Raw genomic sequence first — 19830 nt, forward strand, 5'->3', positions numbered from 1 at the left:
ACTGACAGATGCATCTGTCATTTTATACCTTCAACTAACCTGCTGTCCGCTGGCCTGACATAGCAAAGCTGTCCAAGAGTAACTCCAGCTCTCTCATGTTGTTTTCATACGTCTCTGTTAGAAAGACCTGGTGTTTCTTGGCCTTTATTTGACAGAAGGAAAAGACAAGACAAGAGGGGGTGGGGAAAGAATACATTAAAATAAGTAAACAGAAGAAATACATATCAGAGTGACATACTTGTTCCTCTTTAAATGTCTGCCCTATTTCATTTTATGTCTTTTCTTGAGCCAAGAGACCTAACATGACATAACACACAACATAAAACTAAAGGATTTCAAAAGCAAAATAAAAGATGGTTGTTCAAAAACTCAGTCCTCGTTATCTTCTGCTTTAGAAGTACCTTAATAGACATTAAATTCTGTCTATCTTTGGAAGCAGTGAAATCTATTGTTACACCCTACAAGGGCATCCAGAAAGACACCAAACTACTGGCAGACAGGCTAGAAATCCATGATTTGGCACTCAGTCAAATCCCACACCTATTCTCATTGCAAACCTGTCTACTTTAATTTTTAGTATGTTCCATGTTAGATAGGGATTTCTTCAATACCAAAAACTCATCCTTATGCATGGAACATAAAGCTACAGAATTCTTAGCCCCTATCACTGTATTTTCTTAAAGAAAGCTGTTCCTTAAGTGCAGTCTATTGTTCAAATCAGGACATTACATTTTTCAAGGCCAGCAAAGTTCTACAGCAGACTTTTTAAATCACTACAATAGAAAGACTATACCAAATCATTAATTCAGTTTTTATCTGGTATTATAACTTGCATTTTTCAAAGACAAGTATCTGTATTTCCAGACAAGACCAAGGTTCTTTCAGGTTTATGTAGTTTTGACTTCTCAAGGAAATGTACAATTTTAGCTGCTGTCTGACAAAAAGTAGTATTTTTTCTCAGCAATTTAGGAAACATAAAAGCAGCAAAAATAAATTAAAACAAACCACCTCCACCCACCACCTCAGCTGAAGAGGAAATTAAATTTAAATAACTTCACGATTTTCTTATGAAAAAGCTTATGGTCAAAGATGTCTCATGACTACTAACTACTCAATTTATTTCCATTCCAAATTTTAACACATATTTGCGTAATTCCCATTTCTACTTGGTAATGGAAAGTTGACCTTTTTTACTGACTAAAATTCTACTGTTTTCTATCATATCTAGAAACTGTTGTTTTAGTAATGCTTCACTGCATGTAAAAGAACCCAGCAATTTCTCATGTGTGGGAAATATCCTTCCCAGGAAAACTGCTACATACTGGTAGTATATAACTGTCAGGATAAAAAAAACCAAGAAATGCATTTAATTCTCTGCAGTCTTCTTCACCATTCAGTTTAAATATTTTATAAATTTGCTTTACTCTTTCAATTTTAATTATATGTACTGTATATCAACTAATATATTATTCATATGTGTATTTCAGTGTTAGGTCCCCTGCAGCATTTACACTCTATTCCTTGTGTGCGAGTTTGTACAACACTTCATAAGGAATTTCCAAATCACTTCTATATATTGAAAAATAACCAAGGTTTAGTTCCTACTCTATAAAATTATCTATATAAATAGAACTTGTAAATGTTGATATCCACTAAAAACATTTTATGGGATGCAAGCACATCAAAGTAATTCACTCTCATGTACTGACATCATCTCAAAGACCTCACAAAGTAAAAATAAGACAATATAATACTATGAAAACTTCACAGTAAAATAAATACTCTTTTTACATAAAATATTCCAGCACAGAGAAGGTGAAACTAGATCTTCCCAGAAAAAACATTTTCCTATGGAAAATTAAAATGTGAGAATTTTTTTCAATCTTCTCATTCAATTTTTCCATTTTGTTTCATTAATTTACCATAATTTAGTCAGTGTGTTCCAGTCTATTAAGCCTTCACCACTTCTCTGTGCTTTGTTTGCAAACTGCATCCACACTTCCTATGTCAATTTTAGTCCCTTTTTCAACAGCAACAAAGATCAAAAGGAAATTACTTAAGACTAGACAGTCTCTCTACACTTGAACTTCAAAATATTTAGTATCTTTCCCTTCTAACTTCTATTTTCAATCACTGTCCCCATTAAAAGAAATTGAAAGAAAAAACCACTGTAAATTACAGTGCTAAAAATCGAGGCAGAGTCCAAAAGGATTTATTATTGATCTGATTTCTTATGTCTCACTGACAGGTATCTAATAAGAATGTATACAGTCATAAAATCATGAATTTAAGCTGACAGGACCTGTGGAGGTCACCTGGTCCCACTCCCCACTCAGAGCATGGTATGGTTGAAGTCAGGTTAGGCAGCTCTGAACCTTGTTCAGTCAAGTTTTGAGTATTCTCAAAGATGACATTTCAACAGACCCTCCAGGCAACCTGTTCACAATATCTCACAACCCACATTGTGAAGTTTTTTGTTTTCACCTTACAGGTAATTACAACTTTCCTGCTTTCTCTTATACTTCTAATGCACAGATCTAAGCAGAATGTAGCTCCATCTTCTCCACAAGCACCCACTTGATAGTTTACAGCAGTGGCTATTATCTCCTCAGTTTTCTTCAGTTTGAACAAACATAGGGAGTATGCATAATGCTTTACTTTGAAAAGGAAAATGGACTGCATGAGTATAGAGTCAAATCAAACACAATCTGTCAGCTGACAGATTCAACTATTCCAGGGGATGCAATTACAATCCTTCCCAACAACTCCATCTATCAACATGTTTTGCCATTCCTGTAGAACTACTGGAGAAGTACAACTGTAAATGTTTCCTAGGTTATTTCAGAATGGAAATCAGTTGACAAAATTGCTAAAGCCTTTACATAAAGAAAGTTTGGTTCACAGACCACATTAATAGAAACAGGTGGAAGAGTATTTGTAAAGTAAGTCTTCTGCTGACTTTGCTTGACTTCCTGTACACTGGAATGGACCATTCTTGACCTAGACAGTGATCTTTGAAAACAACCTTGAAAATCAAAGGTGAGGTCTGTATGGATATGCAGGAACTCCGGACTAAATTCAAGTATTAATTGGAAGCATAAAGAAGGTTGCAGACATAGTAAACTTGGAAAAATACAGATACATTGTTAAAGCCTAGAGGGATACATTTAGGAATGCAAAAATGCACCTTAAGTTGAATCTGGCAGGGGATATGAAGAGCAATAGTAAAAACATTTCTGAAGCAACCTGAAGTGAACCTGATTTTTCAGGTTTTACATCACCTGCAAAAGAAGGACTAGGCAAAATGTGGGCCTATTGCTAATGAGACAGTGATCTGGTGACTAGGAAAGAGAAAAAGCTTTCTTGTTGCTTTTTTCATCTCAGTCTTCACTGGAAGAACTTGCCCTTGGGAATTCCAGGTCCCTGAGATCAGTGAAATTTCCATGAATACTTGAGAACTTAAAATTCTCAAAATATACTAGAAGTATTTCCCATGCTCCCCAAAGAAAATTCCCTTCTTCACAATATATTCCAAACTGAAGGCTAAAAACCTAACAACATGGACAAAAATCATACTTTCTCAACCCAGAATATATGCTATATTTTAGTATATAAAATCCTTCATTGAAACAAACTTAATATCCTTTAAAAAGCTTCCTATTATAAAACAACTCTTGAGGACAACATCCTTTCATAGTAGAAAATGTGCTTGGCAACGTATTTATTTAATCATCAATTTCAAAACACAATTGAATTTTTTTAAAAAATTAAAGAGAAGCCAAGCATTTTTCATTAAAAATACTGTAAACTCCAATGAGGAGAAAATAATTTCTCCAAATACTATCTATCTTTTTCTGTAAATATAACTTGAACTATTCGGAAAACCAACTGCATATAAAATTCTTCCACTTACTGTCAGACTTGTGCTAATCTTCCAGAAGGGTATTTTTATTCATCTGGACAAGTTCCTACTATCTTGGTTGTAGACATTTTCCTTAGCTACCAGTATTCGAATCTTGTTCCTGTTTCCATATATAAATCATGTCCCATTGTTTCTTTCAACATTTACCAAAAGCCATGGTTGGCTAAAATAAATGTAAACTCTATGCATAGTTCCAGGACAGCCCTCAGAACTTGATGCTGCAAATGTGCATCTGTATCTCAACTTCAACAACTCTTAAAAAATAAACATGTGGGCAGGACTTTGAGGCCTTACCTTAACAAAACCACTGCAGTAGTACGCAGGGAGTTGTACAGGTGTACAGTGAGCTGCCTTAATTCCTGAGGAACTTTCTCTACTTTGTTTACAGTTACAAGGGGTTCCTGGGGGAGCTCTCTTGCACATGGACTAATTCACCCATTCAGTCTGCAGTACAAATTCCAACTGGTGATGACAGAGTAAGAGCCAAATCCAGAACCATCCATATAGCCACCAAGGAGCAGCATGTTCAGATAGTCCTTGAAAAGTGCTTATGTAAATTCTTTACAGAAGTATCAGAATGTTTACCAGGCATGACCCTGGGGGCAGCAAATCAAAGTACTTACAGAAATACAAAAGACTACTCCACAGTTTAAAAAACAGAAGTTTTACTCGAGAGATGCTCTGTAAAGCAGAAAAGTGGCACAAATCTTTCAGCAAACAGGCATAAATTGTATTACAAAGAACAAAACAAAACAAAACCATCACTGACAAACTCTCTCCTTGGGCTACTACTTATTTTGCTCAAGTTATAAAACTACTTCTTTTATTTTCTTAGACAAGCTGGAATATTCAAAAATATATAGAAGTGTCTGACCACATGTAAATTAAATACAATCTCTCAAGAAGTTTAGTACCTCAGTCTTACAAATTAATCAAAATGCTCGTTTCATTGAAATTATTCTTGTCCCCATAAAAAGAGATTTGTAACAACTTTTGGTGAGAGAGAATGTTATGAAGCATCTCTTTGGGTTTTGGAGTTCATTTTTTTCCAAGTCAGAGAAGATTTTTTGAGAACTGAAATTTTAAATCTTAGATGCCTGTCTTCCAACACTAGGACATTACAGCTGGAGTAACCTCTGCACTTCCTAAATAAATTTCAACACTGGTTTGTTTGCAGAAGATCATTAAAGCATATGCCTCAGACTAACTAGTCTTCTTACATTTGGACAATAATAGAAGTAACATCTGGGAAGAAACACTCTCCCCCTATGTAAAGGCAAGAAACAAACAAGGTAAAACAACACTTAACAATCAGTATAAAATTAATGAAGAGAGTGTATCAAGACTGAGATTTTTTTTTTAACTAAAAGAAACTGTCCATATTAAATTGCTTGGATGACATTTACATCTTTGCCATTCTGTACCGGTTTCTACTCCACATAAGTTGTAGAACAGAATCATAATCCTCAGGGTGCTTCACTGTTCAGTCAATTTCTAGGCAACTTCTATTAAAGAACAATGCTTAATGTGTATGTCCTGGAATTAGATTCTCAAACATTTCTATTCAGTGTATGACAATCTACAAGGCTTTTATGGACAGCTGAGATGCAAACAGAGCATGATTTCAGGCATGGCTGTAAGAGAAAGACTTACCACAGGGGAGAAGACAAGCTGTGTGCAATCTAATACAAAACTTTATACAAATTATTCTATTTCTGATAGCATCTATAAAAAAGAGAGGAAATGAATACACACATCTTCCAAACTAAAGGAATTCATACTAAGATAGAGTATTTTAATGATTCCACTTTAATTATTTCATTAATATGCATTCTGGTGAACTGGCAAGTTCCCCAAATTTCAATTTGCATTTCTCATAAAATAAAGGTTTAACATCACTTGCTTGTCCATGCTGAGATCACCCACTACTGGGTACTAGAAATGCAAATATCCTGAGTAACTTAAAACTCCTAAAGATACCTCTTACTCTTTCCATGGGGCAGGAATACAGCAGAGGCTGTTTCAATTTAAACCAAGTGTTAAATCCCAACAGCTGTTCTTCTAAATTCCTATCCTTGAAACTAAAAATTTCTAGAAACTCTAGCTAGAAATAAAGACAAGCTTGAGACCAATTTCCTCAAGAAAATGTAACATAAATATTGAGAGCTTTCTCATTCTGAGCATACATAAGCAATTTTGTTTGATAGTAACAGATCCTATTACATTTGACCCATGCAAGTTTCTGGCAAACTTCTGCAGCATGCTGATATTTAAAATTACAAGCAGAATAACTACTTTACTGTACATTCAACTGATCCATTAAGGAAAAAAAAAACCAACACTTTTTCATATAAAGTTTCAAAATAATGAAATACTTTGTGTATCTTACAAATTTTTTACAAACAAAAACATAACAGTACCATGGGAAACCGACTTAAGATTACCAGACTGAGGTAGAAAAGATGTATTCAGGATGTGTAATAATAGTACAAAATATAGAAAGTAATTAACAGATCAAGAAAACAGGAGGTGGAAATAAAGGGAAGAGAATGCACTATGAATTTCACACAATTTTAGTATAAGTAAAGGGACGCCTAATAACATTGAATGTTATTTATACTTAGTTTCTGCTATAGCCTTCTGCTTTTTGATTTTGGGAAGAAAAATAACAAAACAGCTGTCTATACTGAGTAAACAAGCCCACACACAGGCACTCCTGCTTCCCAATAAAATACGGAAGTCTCCAGGAAAAATACAAAGCCATCCAAGGTGATAAAAGTCTAATCTCACAGGGGATCACTAGTACAACTATTCAGAAAATGAGTCTTTTTATTACCAGTTCAAGACAGTCTTATGGCTTGAAATCATTCCAGTAAAACAATTAAAACAACCAGCTATGTGAATAAGATAGCTCTTTCAAGCGGGGCAATTTATTTGCTTTTACTTTCAGCAACACAATGCTCATTTTGAGTACACCACTTAATATTGTTGTTATTACCACAAAAACTTAAACATTAATAGAATTTTGTAACATACAATTTACTATGGAATTTTTCTTCGTATTCTTTTTGTGCCTGATAAAATTACTTTTACAGGTTGACTAAGGCAGCAAATGTCTTTTAATACTTTAGTGCTTGCATTGAAGAAGCTGTGTCATCCCACTCAAAAATTTTAAATTTTTTTTTTTTATTTTATTTTTCTTCAATTCATTAATTACCAATCTACCTGGGAAGTGGATAACACTAAGACAATTTATGGACTACTTCCATCAGTTGAAGAGTAGAACCCAACAAACCTGAAGACTCTCTGATGCAGACCTCTACTCCTATATACTGAAAATGCCTGCCAGTAGCAGGGAAGAGATCATGGTAATCTCCTACACTCACAGATCCAAGAGAAAGAAAGAATAGAAATTTATAAGCTTAGGAAAAAAATTCTCTAAGCATAGAAATACTGGAAATGCTACTATACAAGGAAGAGAGACGAGGTTTTCTAGATCATAGAATAGCTTGGTTTGGAAGAAACCTTAAAACTGACCTAGTCCTAATGCTAGACCAGGTTGCTCAGAGCCCCATCCAAACCAGCCTTGAACTCTTCCAAGAATATGGCATCCACAACTTCTCTGTTATGAAAGCAACCTGTTTAAGTGCCTCACAACTCTCACAATAAAGAATTTTTCCTAATATCTAAGCCTAATTTCCTAAGCCTTCTTTCAGTTTGGAGCCTTTCCCCTTGTCCTTTTACTACATGCCCATCTGAAAAGTCTCTATTCATCTTTCTTGTAAGTTCCTTTCAGGTACAGAAAGGTCACTATTAGGACACCCCAAAGCCTTTTCTTCTCCAGGCTGCCTCATAAGAGAGATGCTCTATACCTGTGATAACTTGGTGGCCTCCTCTGGACTCACTCCAACAGCTCCATGTCCTTCCTGTCCTCTGGGGACCCCAGAGCTGGATGCAGCACTGCAGATGGGGTCTCACCAGAGCAGAGCAGAGCAGAGCCGAGCAGAGCAGAGCAGAGCAGAGCAGAGCAGAGCAGAGCAGAGGGGTAGAATCCCTCCCCTGTCCTGCTGGCCACACTACTTTGAATGCAGCCCAGGACATATCTGGCTTTCTTTCTCTCTTTCTTTCTTTCAGCAGGGTCATGTCCAGCCTGCTGGTACTGGTGTCACCCACCAGCACCCCCAAGCCCTTCTGGGCTGGGCTGCCCTGAATCTGCTCATCCCCAGCCTGTGTTGACACCAGGGGTTGTCCTGACCAAGATGCAGCACCTTGCAATTGGTCTTGGTAAATAACATGAGATATTCATGAGCCCACTTCTCCAGCTTGTCCAGTTCTTTCTGGATGGCATCCTATCCTTCAGGTGTGTCAACTGCACCACTCAGCTCGATGTCATCAGCAAAAGAAGATATCCTAAACCTTTTGCTTTCACTCTCCTGCTATTAAACAGGATGGCAAAATTTATATTCAAAGTTGGGATGTGTAGAGACAGTAGGAAGGCACCAACTGGTCATATAAAAAGAAAAATATTTCAGAAAATATTCCTATAAAATACATCGAATACCAAACAACAACAAAAAAACCCCAATCAACTAAAAAGTTCATCATCTTCAAAGAAGATATTTTCAAACAATTTTTGCTTTTCCTGAAACATTATGTGAAATAGAAATAAAAAAGCCTACAATGGCAACTAATCAAGCCTGAGGAAAAAAAAAAACTTGAATAGTAAGATGGAACCTTCTTCACATAAAATCCTAATCCTAATATCTACAAATTGCCTTCTTCATTGGGAATGCAAAGGCTCTTGACTCATAGCCATACTTTTAAAATAATTGTTTTCTGCAAGTAACTCTTCAATTAAATACTTGGTGTATTACTTCAAATGCATTTTGGAATCAGCTTCTCCAGTGTCTTATCTATTTTTTCTTGTTTCACAAAACAAAGTAACATAAATAAAAATCAGAGTAATGCAAAATCACATTTATTCCACAGCTCAGCACAGCAAATGCAGATTATGTTCAGAGTATGTTTAAAAAACCTAAACAATGAGTGCCATAGGCATTTTGTCTTACCATTGCAAGTTCACTCTGTAATTCTCTGCAGTTTTTTTCAGCATTCCATAGTCTTGCAGAGAGGTCTATAATTATCTTCTTCTTTTCTTCAATCACTCCTTTCATTTGATTGTTTGAGGAGAAATACTCTCTTTCTAATCTGGAAAGTTTCAACATTAGAACATTTTAATGAAAGATACTTATGTCAAGTATTCTACATATTTTTAACAGACAATTTGGGTATCACATCATGTTAGTACATCATATAACTTATGAAGCTGCTTGCTTTTATTTTTTTAAGTGAAAAAACTTATATATTCCTTCTAAGAAAAACTCTTCAGTTATGGTTATGTTTTTTTACCATTACCAAGGCTTGTGTTAGACTTCCAGTCATAAAAGAATTTGAACATTTGGATATGGACTCCAGTTTACATGTAATAAATATAAGTCATCGTATTTTAATTAACACATTAGTTCTCTTCAGAACGGTATCACATCTTGTATCATCAACACTAATTTCAAGTACAAAGCTTGCTCCTTGAGTTTCCATATACCTAACTATATTCTTACTCTGGTTCAGGCCAAAACAGGGTTAATTTTTGCCAGAAAGTGGTCATGGCTAGGACCTGGAGGTTATTCTACATCACCACATGTAATGTTCTGGAGACAGGGGAAAGGCTCCCTTATTGGTAGTGTGTCAGAAGGACTGGGTATGGTTAGGTGTTTCCACAGTGTGCAAACACAGATGTATCAATCACTTTTTTTTCCCTCGTACACTCTATCTTTAGTATTGTTGCCTTGATCTTTACTTTTTATGACTCCACCTCTCCAGCCCATCACAGAAGGAGGAAGAAGAGGAGGGGGGAATGTTTGAGCAGCACATGGTTTGGAGTGTTTCTGTAGGAACACTAAATTGGGGAATACCATTCTTAAACCATGACAATTCTACTCAGAATGACATGATTTCAATAGCAAATGATTCAAAATTTCAAACAGTTCTTGTACTACATCAGTCCTCCTGGTATTCAAGAAAACAAATATATAGAAAGTCTGGCAGGGATAAAAAGGTGGCCCATGAGAAAAGTACAAGGCCAAACAACAGCAAATAGGAGACACAGCCAGGGACAGGAAGACAAGGAATAATTTTGAAGGATTGCCTAAGTATGTAGTGATTGAAAGGAGGTGCCTCAGGAAATGCACCCAGAATTAACATTCACAAAAGATGACAAAGACAAGAAGGGATTTTACCACTGTTATGGTAGGAAAGAAAACATGAACAGATTTCTACACAAAACAGCTATTTTATCAACAGCAGAGAGACAAGGTCACCATACTCCCTGCCTTTTTGTCCTCCACATTCTCTGACAAGGTCTACTCCCAAGTCTCTACAGTCAGTAAAAGGACATGAAAAGGAAAACAAATGCTAGCAATAGGAGAGGATTGAGTCTAAAATAACTTGTGAGAACTCAAACCATATAGCTCACCTACACTCAAAGGTTCTGATAAAGCTGGCCAATGTCAAAGTGACATTGCTCATTACCATCATGAAAGGTCAACAAAAGCTGGGGGAGGTCTCTGGCAAATGAAGAAAGACAAATGACACACATATTTGCCAAAGGTCAAAAGGAGGAGCCAAGGAACTATAACCGACTGGGCTTCATTTCAGCCCTGGAAGGTTACAAAGCAAATTTTTCTGTAACAATTTTCTGGGCTTATGAAAAGACAAAGGTGATTTGGAACACTCAGGGAGGATTTACCAAAGGTTAAGCATACCTGACCAATCCAGTTATATTCCATGATAAAATGATCAGGGCTTTGGACAAAAAGGGAGTGAGTAGATCAGACATAATTTAATTTCAGCAAGGATTTTAGCACTTTCTTGCACAGTATTTTTATAGCTGTTACAACTTAATGTACATATGCAAATTATGACATTGATAAAAGCAGTTTGATAGTAAAGCCCAGCTGGAATGGCCGTAATACTGCAGTGGTCTGTATAAGAGCTGTTTAACAGCTTCTTCCATCACCTGGAATAAGCCAAGAGTGCAGTCTCACAATACCTACAGTGAACAGTCAACTGGGTGTGGGTAGATCATGACACAGTACAATTGATACACTCAACAGAAGAGCTTCCATTTTCTAGTCATGGAGAAAGAACAGGCCAGAATGAACCTTCTGAGATTCAACAACAACATGTATAAAGAACTGAATTTAGGAAGCAAGACCACCCTAAAGTTATGCGGCTCGTAACTGGCTGGATAGAAGCTATGCTCAAAAAGAATCTGGTAACCATGACACACAGCCACGCATCAGGAAGCGTGGTTTATGAGCAGAGATAACTAACAGCATCCTGGGCTGTATTAATAGCAGCATAACCAGATCAAGGGAAGTCATTAATCACCTTTTATTTGGCAGTCATTAAAACACATTTAGGATAATGATCACTACACACAGTGTGTTTAACTACACACAGTATGTTTAACTACACACAGTCCTCACACCACAGGAAAAAAGTTGGGGTGGCCTAGCGGAATGGTCACCACCATGGTCAGCAGCATAACTACATTTAAGAACTGAGGAAACTTGGTATGTTCAAGCTGGAGAAGAAATAACTCCACAGTGCATAACAGGCCTCCCAATATGTAAAAGGAGGTTATGAAGGAAACGCAGTCAATAACTTCACAGCAGTGTTTGTCTACAAGACAAGTACTGAATCCAAAGAGGTTCAGACAAGAAGAAATGTTTTCCAACTTTACGGAACAGATTCCCAGAGAGCATATGCCATCTCCATTCTCCACATTTTCAAAACCTAGCTGGATACAACCCTGAAGAGCCTGATCTCATACCTTATATTGGTTTGAGCAGCAGGTTGGACTAGAGATCTTCTGCAATTCCTTTCAGTGTGAGCAATTCTTTGATGCAGCTCTCAGCAGTAGAAATATCTAGGTGTCACTAATCTCTTGTTTCTTCATCTAGCATTCCTGTCTCCCTAGAACCGCAAGTGGTGCAAAGGGCTCAAAGTTCTTCCAATTTTGAAGCTTTTGAATTAATATTGTCACTTTCTGACTTTAATTAATTTGTTAAAGATTAATGCAGCTTTTTAACTGAAGGACTATGTTAGCAGTCCTCCAAGTACCTCTGTCCTTCTGCATCAGCCTGGCTGATTTTTTGCTGTAGCTGAAGATGTTTACCTGTTATTCTTCAAAACCTGCCTGTTTCAGTCTCCCAAAGTAGCTACTACTCTCACAGCTTTCAGAAACACAGCAAAAGCAGCTCCAAATTATTCTATGTCATGTTCTCACTCCTCAAGAAAAGTAAATTCACAGAGACCCAAATCCCATGTTGCTTGCAATTTACATAGTGCTGCTGGGTTCAGAGCTAATTAATAAATTATGCAACCCAGAAAAGCCTGTTAGCTTGGTTTTGGTTATTACAACTGCATTTTTTTTCTGAGAAAACAAATTCTTACAGCGTTATATAGCTTTCAACTTTGGTGTTATTTACCTATATTAATCCAGATAAAGAGACATACAAGTGTTCTTGCACAACAAATGAAAGCCTCTAAGACTCTCATTTGGCTAAGGCTTAAAGACAAACTCATTCAAGTCCTCCAGAAAAAAAGAAAATATGTTTGGATGCCAAACTATGTCTTAAAAGAAAAAGCCAAGATCCTGACATTGTCTGAAGTCCAAGGACCAGACCCTTCAAAGGTAAGTAGATCAAAGGCTGTTGTATTCTCTCAGAAGGTGTCTGGTGAAAGCAATCACTGATATTCACCAATATTACTGACACTCGTATGCTTCAAAGAATAAAAAGGGCACAGGAAACACATGAGGCAGTACCTGCCCACCCCATGTAATTACCACAAGGGAACTGAGTAGATCAGTAGATAGATGTCCACCTCAGAAAAAGCTTGACCTTCAATACTTATCTTAATAGAGGCTTGGAAATTTAGGGGTCTGGACTAACAAAATTGTGACGATAGGCTGTTCATGTTTCTTCAATGTCTCTTAATAAAACCACCAATCATTTTAAATGTGTTTTAACTATCTTAACTTTCATGGAAAGGTTTGCATTCTCTAAAATCACAGAAGACAATTCGCTTTCAAAAAACTCAGCTGGCAGAAGCTGCTAGAATTGCCTGAATCAACACATGATTGCACGCAGTGAAAAGTACTGTTTGGATATTAGACAACATTTATTCTCATCTTCAATTAACACAGAACAGATGCCCCAAGCAGGCATAAATTCTGTTTTGTCCCAAATAAACCCTCTAGGATAGGGCAAATTGCCTTCCTGAAACACTGAACATAATTGTCCGGTTTAAAGCACAAAGGGTAAGCTTTTTAAGGTTCATCTTGCATTTTAGTAAGACAAGTATTCACTTCTCTGTAAGCACTACTATTGAAATTCCTAAGGCAAATGGTACCATATCTGTAAAAACTGTATTTCACAGTTTTAAGTACAAAAAACAGACTTATTCAGGTATTTCCTGCAGTCATTAAAAAAAAAAATATGCTCACTCAAAAAAACCTCATATTTTTCTTTTTTTATGATAACATTTTTCAAAGACGCAACTTTTGTGGATCAAAATTATCCTAGACACAAACACCTTCAATTTTCAAAGAAATACCTTCATAAATCTTGATAAAAGATTCTCACAATGAACAAAACTGAATGCACAATACAATTCAACATCTAACCATTATCATTATGTTGGTCCAAATAATCTAACACAGAAAAATAACTTTAAGAGTTTCTCAAGAGACTTAACTGTAAAGCTACTACTTGTAGATGTTCATGTTTTTAAGCAAATTTACTAATCTAAAAATTTATAAACAGATCTTGTAGTAGAACCTGTAAAATGCTAATGATTTGGAAAACACCTAAGCAGATGTTTAAGTTACATTAAAAATGCTGCTAATTAGCTAATATTTTATTGTCATCTATTGGTCCCCAGAATACATTCATACTAACAGCTCCATGACTGATTACAGAAAGCCATGTTATGGCAGCCATGTTGACAAGACAGGATCATTTCTTCTAGACTGAAAACTAAAACAGTTTAACAAGCATTAGTCAAAAAAAAACCCCCTCCAAACTAAAAAGTCACATATTTCACTGAGGATGACCATGACATGAAGATTTTTCTGGTCCAATGTCAATACAAAGACAAAATTTGGATTACTAGGTCTTGAAAAAAGTGAACTAATGGTTCAAGAACAAACACTGGAAGAACATTAGTTCAAGTAATCTTTTGTAATATGAATTTTTCCACATTTTCTGGACCATTCAAATATGGGAACCTACCAGAGGGAAAAGAAAAAACCCACAAAACTAAATTAAAAACTGAGAAAACCAAGATAAAAAAAAAAAGAAAGAACTACAGTCCATATGCTCCATAATAATAAAAAGTTACATAAAAGAAAAACTCAGTACAAAGTAGCCTGTAATGCAAAACTACTGATCAAACAACCATTCCTCAAAAGAAGGCTGGTTTGCAAACAAAGGAGTTTACTAAAACAAAACAATAAAAAATTAATAAAATGTCAAATCAATGGTCTAGGCCTTCCCCAGTTCAAGGAAAATTAGTATCAGGTTATTGTCATGTATTTACTGACAGAGAACCCATGCTCACAGCAAAAACAACCAGGCAGGATGAGATTACAGTTTAATTAACTGATGTTATTTTAAAACTATAGAGAATCTCGAAATATACTTAGTCAGTGTCACAGCTGTGAAGACTGCAGTCTTCCTGAAGAATCATTTTAGATTAATATCATAATGTGTTTCAAAAAATTTTATCATAAAAGTTGTATATTTTTCTTTGAGAAAAGAATTTTCACTTTTTAATGTGACTCTGGTTTAGAGGACTCTTGAACTTTTTTTTAACAAAGAGTTCCAAACACAAGTTTCAACTATATTACTAAAAACATCTCTGTAAGCATGAATATAGGAACACTTAGGTCACAGAATTCATTTCTTGTAGGGAAACTGTTTCTTTTTCCTCTCTACTGTGTGTATTAGCAAGTCACCACAAATACTTTTATGTAAAGACCCCTATAATCCTAGACTGAGAGATGCAAACTTTATCTTTTCCCACCCACTCTAGTACCTCGAGTTCTCTTCCAACAACTCCATTATGTGTCATCCACTTTATATCTTCTTAAACACCCTCTTTCCCTCAATTTCACTAACTATTATCCTTTATTTCACCTACTCCTCAGTTCTCTGTCTTCCAACACCATTCTTCTCCCTGACATTTTCTCACCCCAATATAAACTTCATCCAGCCAAGGAAGAAGACTCAGTACAGTGTACTCTATATCTGCCATGGGAATATAGCAAAACCTTTCTTCCAAAAAACAACTATTACCATGGACACAGTAGACTGTGCTGAGCAGGAAAGAAAGCCCAGACAATTTCATCTGCTCTCATACACTTCATCCCTTCTATTTTCGTTCACTAGTTAACACTTTCCACAATCATTCAAAAGCTGAAAATTAAGATTCACCACTGTAAATGATACTCAACTTTTCAACAGGAGTCTTAAAGATTGATCACTGAAATGAAAAATAATATTTTCATAATAATGTAAGTATATACAGAAGAAAAAAAACTGTTCTAGCCTTGCCATGTGTGCTTCCCTACGTTCCCCCCAAAGAAACAGGAGACAGGACTCTGCCATAAATATCATTTCCAATACCTTTCCTTCAGCAAATAATCAGTAACAGGTCAGTTATTTTCTCTACCCACCCATATGGTTACTGATATGGACCTCCTATTAACGGAATACCAGGTCCTGAACTTCAGGCTGGTTTGGGAAATTGCATCGGATTGAGTTGTTTTATACTGACAGAAAACTATATAAATGTAAACTGTAAGTGGTAATCAAGCTGTATACTGCCATTTTACAATTAATTTAAAGGAAAACTTACACATTGAGTTTTTCCAAGTTCTCTTGGGCATTGTGTTTTTCCCTCTTATATGCATATTCTAACCTTTTGAACTCTTTCTTGATCATTTCTAAATCTGAAAGAGCTTCTTCTCGTCTGTCCTTTTCCACACGCACAGCTTCTTCAAGTTCTCGAATTCTTAACTACACCAAGTGATAAAAAAGCAATTAAAGCAAATTAGGAAACACTAACATGATCTTTAGTGCTGTTCCATGGTCTGCTTTACAGTAGACTATATTCTATTAATTCAGTATAAAAGCATATACATATGTAAAAAACACTCAACAAATGTAAAAATATAAGAATACACAAAGATCAAACCAAAGACAAACAGATATGATGAGGAAAAGTACCTTCTGTTCTCATTTGGAGGTGTCTGAACATTTTCAGTTCTTATTAATACTGAAGCTTTCTAGGGAAACTCTAGTTTTTAAATAGACTCATGAAGTGTGGGACTAATAATAAAGGCTGCACTTTCTCTCAGAACAAAGCTTGTTCTAGCTTCTTCATGTATATAAACAAGGAAAAAGACTATCATTTATTCACCCATAAAACCCAAGTCTTTAAGTTTAAGGAATGTTATCCTCTCACCTCTTTTTATGGTGCAGAAATAGAGAGGAAATTAAGCAAACTAAGTATTTTCTACTAGTTTAATTATCACTTTAAAAATTTAACTGCCTGCACATACAGAAGATCATGAAAATAAGAAAATAAATGACTGAAGAATGGTAATGCTTATTTTGGTTACTCAGAAAATAGGGAAGATACCAAATTCTCTTCATTTTTGCTTAGTTTTTTCAGAAGTCCAGTAAATTTGTTAACTAATACGGTATTACTAAGCAATCACCATTTCATTTTTTTCACTCTTTTTTTAATAAACCATAATCTTTTTACTGAGTCCAACTCTGCATCATACAGTTTAACAATACAGAAGATTAATGTTCAAGTATATATACCAGATTTATTCATATAATCAATCTTTACTGGTAACTGCAAGTATCATAATTTTGGAGCTGGAATGTACTCTGAGAAATTGTGTTTGAAACTGCAGTTTCAGGATACATTATGCACTCCTAGACAAGTTGGATGTATTGTTCTCCAAATTGCTCTAAGTAGCCATTCAGAAGATACAGGGCAGGACGTTTTAACAGTAGTACAGTGTTTAACTATTATGAAACATTTCCTTTACCCCAACTGTTTAAATGGTAGTGGGAATTCTCAAACTCACAAATGTGACATCTTATTTTATTATTTATTCCAATAATTTTAAAGTTCCCTGAAAAGCAGATACTCTGCAGTCCTTTTATGTATTTGCTTTTATGATTTTGACTGCAATAAATCTATTTAGGTTTAGGGTTGTTTTTTTTTAGGTTTTTCACTGGAGGAAGTGTTCCTCATATTTTTGAATACTGTACCTTCACAACTTTCTCAACTGTTTTACTGTAAACTTCTATTAAATATTTAACAAAAAGTTTACCTGGACGATCTCTGAAGTGAAATTGGATGCTAAATGTGCTGCTCTCTCTGCTTCTATGTTTTCTTCAAGTTTCTTTGTTCTCACTGCAGCTGCCTAAAAGTACATTTTGAGGACATTTAAGTCAGAGAGATGATAATATGATACCAAGTTTATTCAACTCATCAAGTATATTGGGACTCCATACACCAACCTGATACATCTGAACTACTTTGGCACTGTGACAACTCATAGGAAGAACCAGATATAGCAACATGATTTACAAATATAGATTATTAAATTAATATTTTCTATTTAGTTAAATAAATTGATGTAGCCTTATGTAATTGCTGATTTTTTTATAATCAGCTAGGGTCAGAAAGCAAACAAATCAAGTTAAATATTCTTCCTATTACCCCACTATTTGCTCACTTTACAACATAACTATACTCTGTTCAGAAATACACTGAGGTATCAATAGAGTATCTACAGTTTCATAATTGAGACATGATGCACAGAGAAGACTCTTTGAAAATTTTTCTGCTTAATATATTTACTTTAAAAAAATCACAAACACTGTCACTACACTTTCATATTGCTAAGATTATTCTCATAATTAAGACCATTTTCAAAAAAGGTAAGAAGGACCCAGGGCCTGACCTCAATCCTTGGAAAAGTGATGGAGTGCCTCCTTCTGGATAACATCTCTATTAACGTGGAGAACAACAAAGTGATCAGAGAAGTCAGCATGGATTCAGTAAAAGGAAATAATGCTTAGACAATCTGATTGCCTTCTATGATGGGACAACTACCTGGATGGATGAGGGGAGAGCAGTGGATATTGTTCTACCTGGACTGCAGCAAGGCTTTTGACACTCTCTCCCACAACAACCTCATAGGTAAGCCCAGGGAGTGTGGCCTGGATGAGGGGACAGTGAAGTGGACTGAGAACTGCCTGAATGGCAGATCCCAGAGGATTCCTATCAGTGGCACAGGGTCTGGTTGGAGCCCTGTCACAAGTGGGGACCCCCAGATTCAATAGTGGGCCTGGTATTGTGCGACTTCTCCGTCAGTGACGTGGATGAAGGGGCAGGTGCCTCCTCAACAGGTTCATGGATGACACAGAGCTGGGAGCAGTGGCTGAGAGCCCAGAGGGCCGTGCTGCCCTTCAGAAGGGACTCGGCAGGGTGGGGACATGGGCAGAGAGGAACTGCCTGAAATTCAACAAGAGCAAATGCAGGGTCCTGCACCTGGGGAGGAGCAACCCCAGGTACCAGCACAGGCTGGGTCTGACCTGCTGGAAAGCAGCTCTGAGGAGAAGGACCCGGGGTTCCTGTGGACAGCAAGCTGTCCGTGAGCCAGCAGTGTGTCCTGGTGGCCAAGAAGGCCAATGGTGTCCTGGGGTGCACTGGGAAGAGCACTGGCAGCAGGTCACAGGAGGTGATCCTGCCCCTCTACTCAGCCCTGGTGAGGCACCTCTGGAGTGCTGTGTCCAGTTCTGTGCTCCTCAGGACAAGAGAGACATGGAGATGCTGGAGCTGGTCCAGCAGAGGGTGACAAAAATGATGAGAGGACAGGAGCATCTCTCTTGGGAGGAAAGGCTGAGGGAGCTGGGCCTGTTCAGCTTTGAGCAGAGATGTCTGGGAGGGGACCTCACCAAAGTCTGTGAGTATCCGAGGTGAGGGTGTCAATGGATGGATCCAGGCTCTGCTCAGTTGTGCCAGGCAACAGCATAAAAAAACAATGGGCACAAACTGACACGCAGGCAGCTCCACCTGAACATGAGGGGGAAGATTTTTACTGCGCTGTGACCAAGCACTGGAACAGATTGCCTGGAGAGGCTGTGGGATCTCCCTCACTAAGACATTCAAGAACCATCTGGACATGATCCAGTGCCATGTTGCCCTGGGATGACTCTGCCTGAGCGGGGATGTTGGACCAGATGATGCCCTATGGTCCCTTCCAACCTTACCCATTCTGTGACTCTGTGAAAAATAGCTTGATTAAGACACTTTATATTCTCTAGGTATTATTCCTTCCAAACATCAGCTCCTAATATACTTTGTCCTTAATAGAAAATTAGAAAACTACATCCTGCTTCAGTTTTGAAGGACTCCTTAGCATCCTCTCACAGATGAACATCTGTTAATAGGATAGTTTTATTTGAAAATACTGCCAGCCTATTAAAAATCAATAATAAATACAAGTGATGTGGATTTCACTTATTTTTAAGATATTTAAAAGTCTGCCTGAAAATAATTCTATTTTAAGTTTGACAGAAGACAAAGGAAACCATGAGGAAGGTATCTATTACAACATTCAGAGTGGAAAATACAATTTTTTTTAAAAATTAAATTAAGAAATGGAAGCTTCACTGAGAATATTTCACAGTATACCCTAAAGAGCAAACACACTTTTCTGTCTTTGGCTGACTGGTTTAAGTGTCTATTAT

General features: G+C 36.6%; 1 protein-coding gene across 1 annotated transcript in view; it reads right to left on the bottom strand.

Annotated features, from left to right (window-relative positions):
* Nucleotides 1-19830, bottom strand: part of CCDC171 (coiled-coil domain containing 171) — a 165349-nt gene that overhangs the window by 112989 nt on the left and 32530 nt on the right. Inside the window, exons 6-9 of the mRNA XM_062512985.1 lie at nt 17403-17495; nt 15908-16068; nt 8992-9130; nt 40-142 (exon numbers count right to left, since the gene is read on the bottom strand). Of these exons, the coding sequence (XP_062368969.1) occupies nt 40-142; nt 8992-9130; nt 15908-16068; nt 17403-17495 (496 nt within the window). The remainder of the gene's footprint in view (nt 1-39; nt 143-8991; nt 9131-15907; nt 16069-17402; nt 17496-19830) is intronic.

Source organism: Cinclus cinclus, chromosome Z (assembly GCF_963662255.1).
Source record: "Cinclus cinclus chromosome Z, bCinCin1.1, whole genome shotgun sequence".
NCBI lineage: Eukaryota > Metazoa > Chordata > Aves > Passeriformes > Cinclidae > Cinclus > Cinclus cinclus.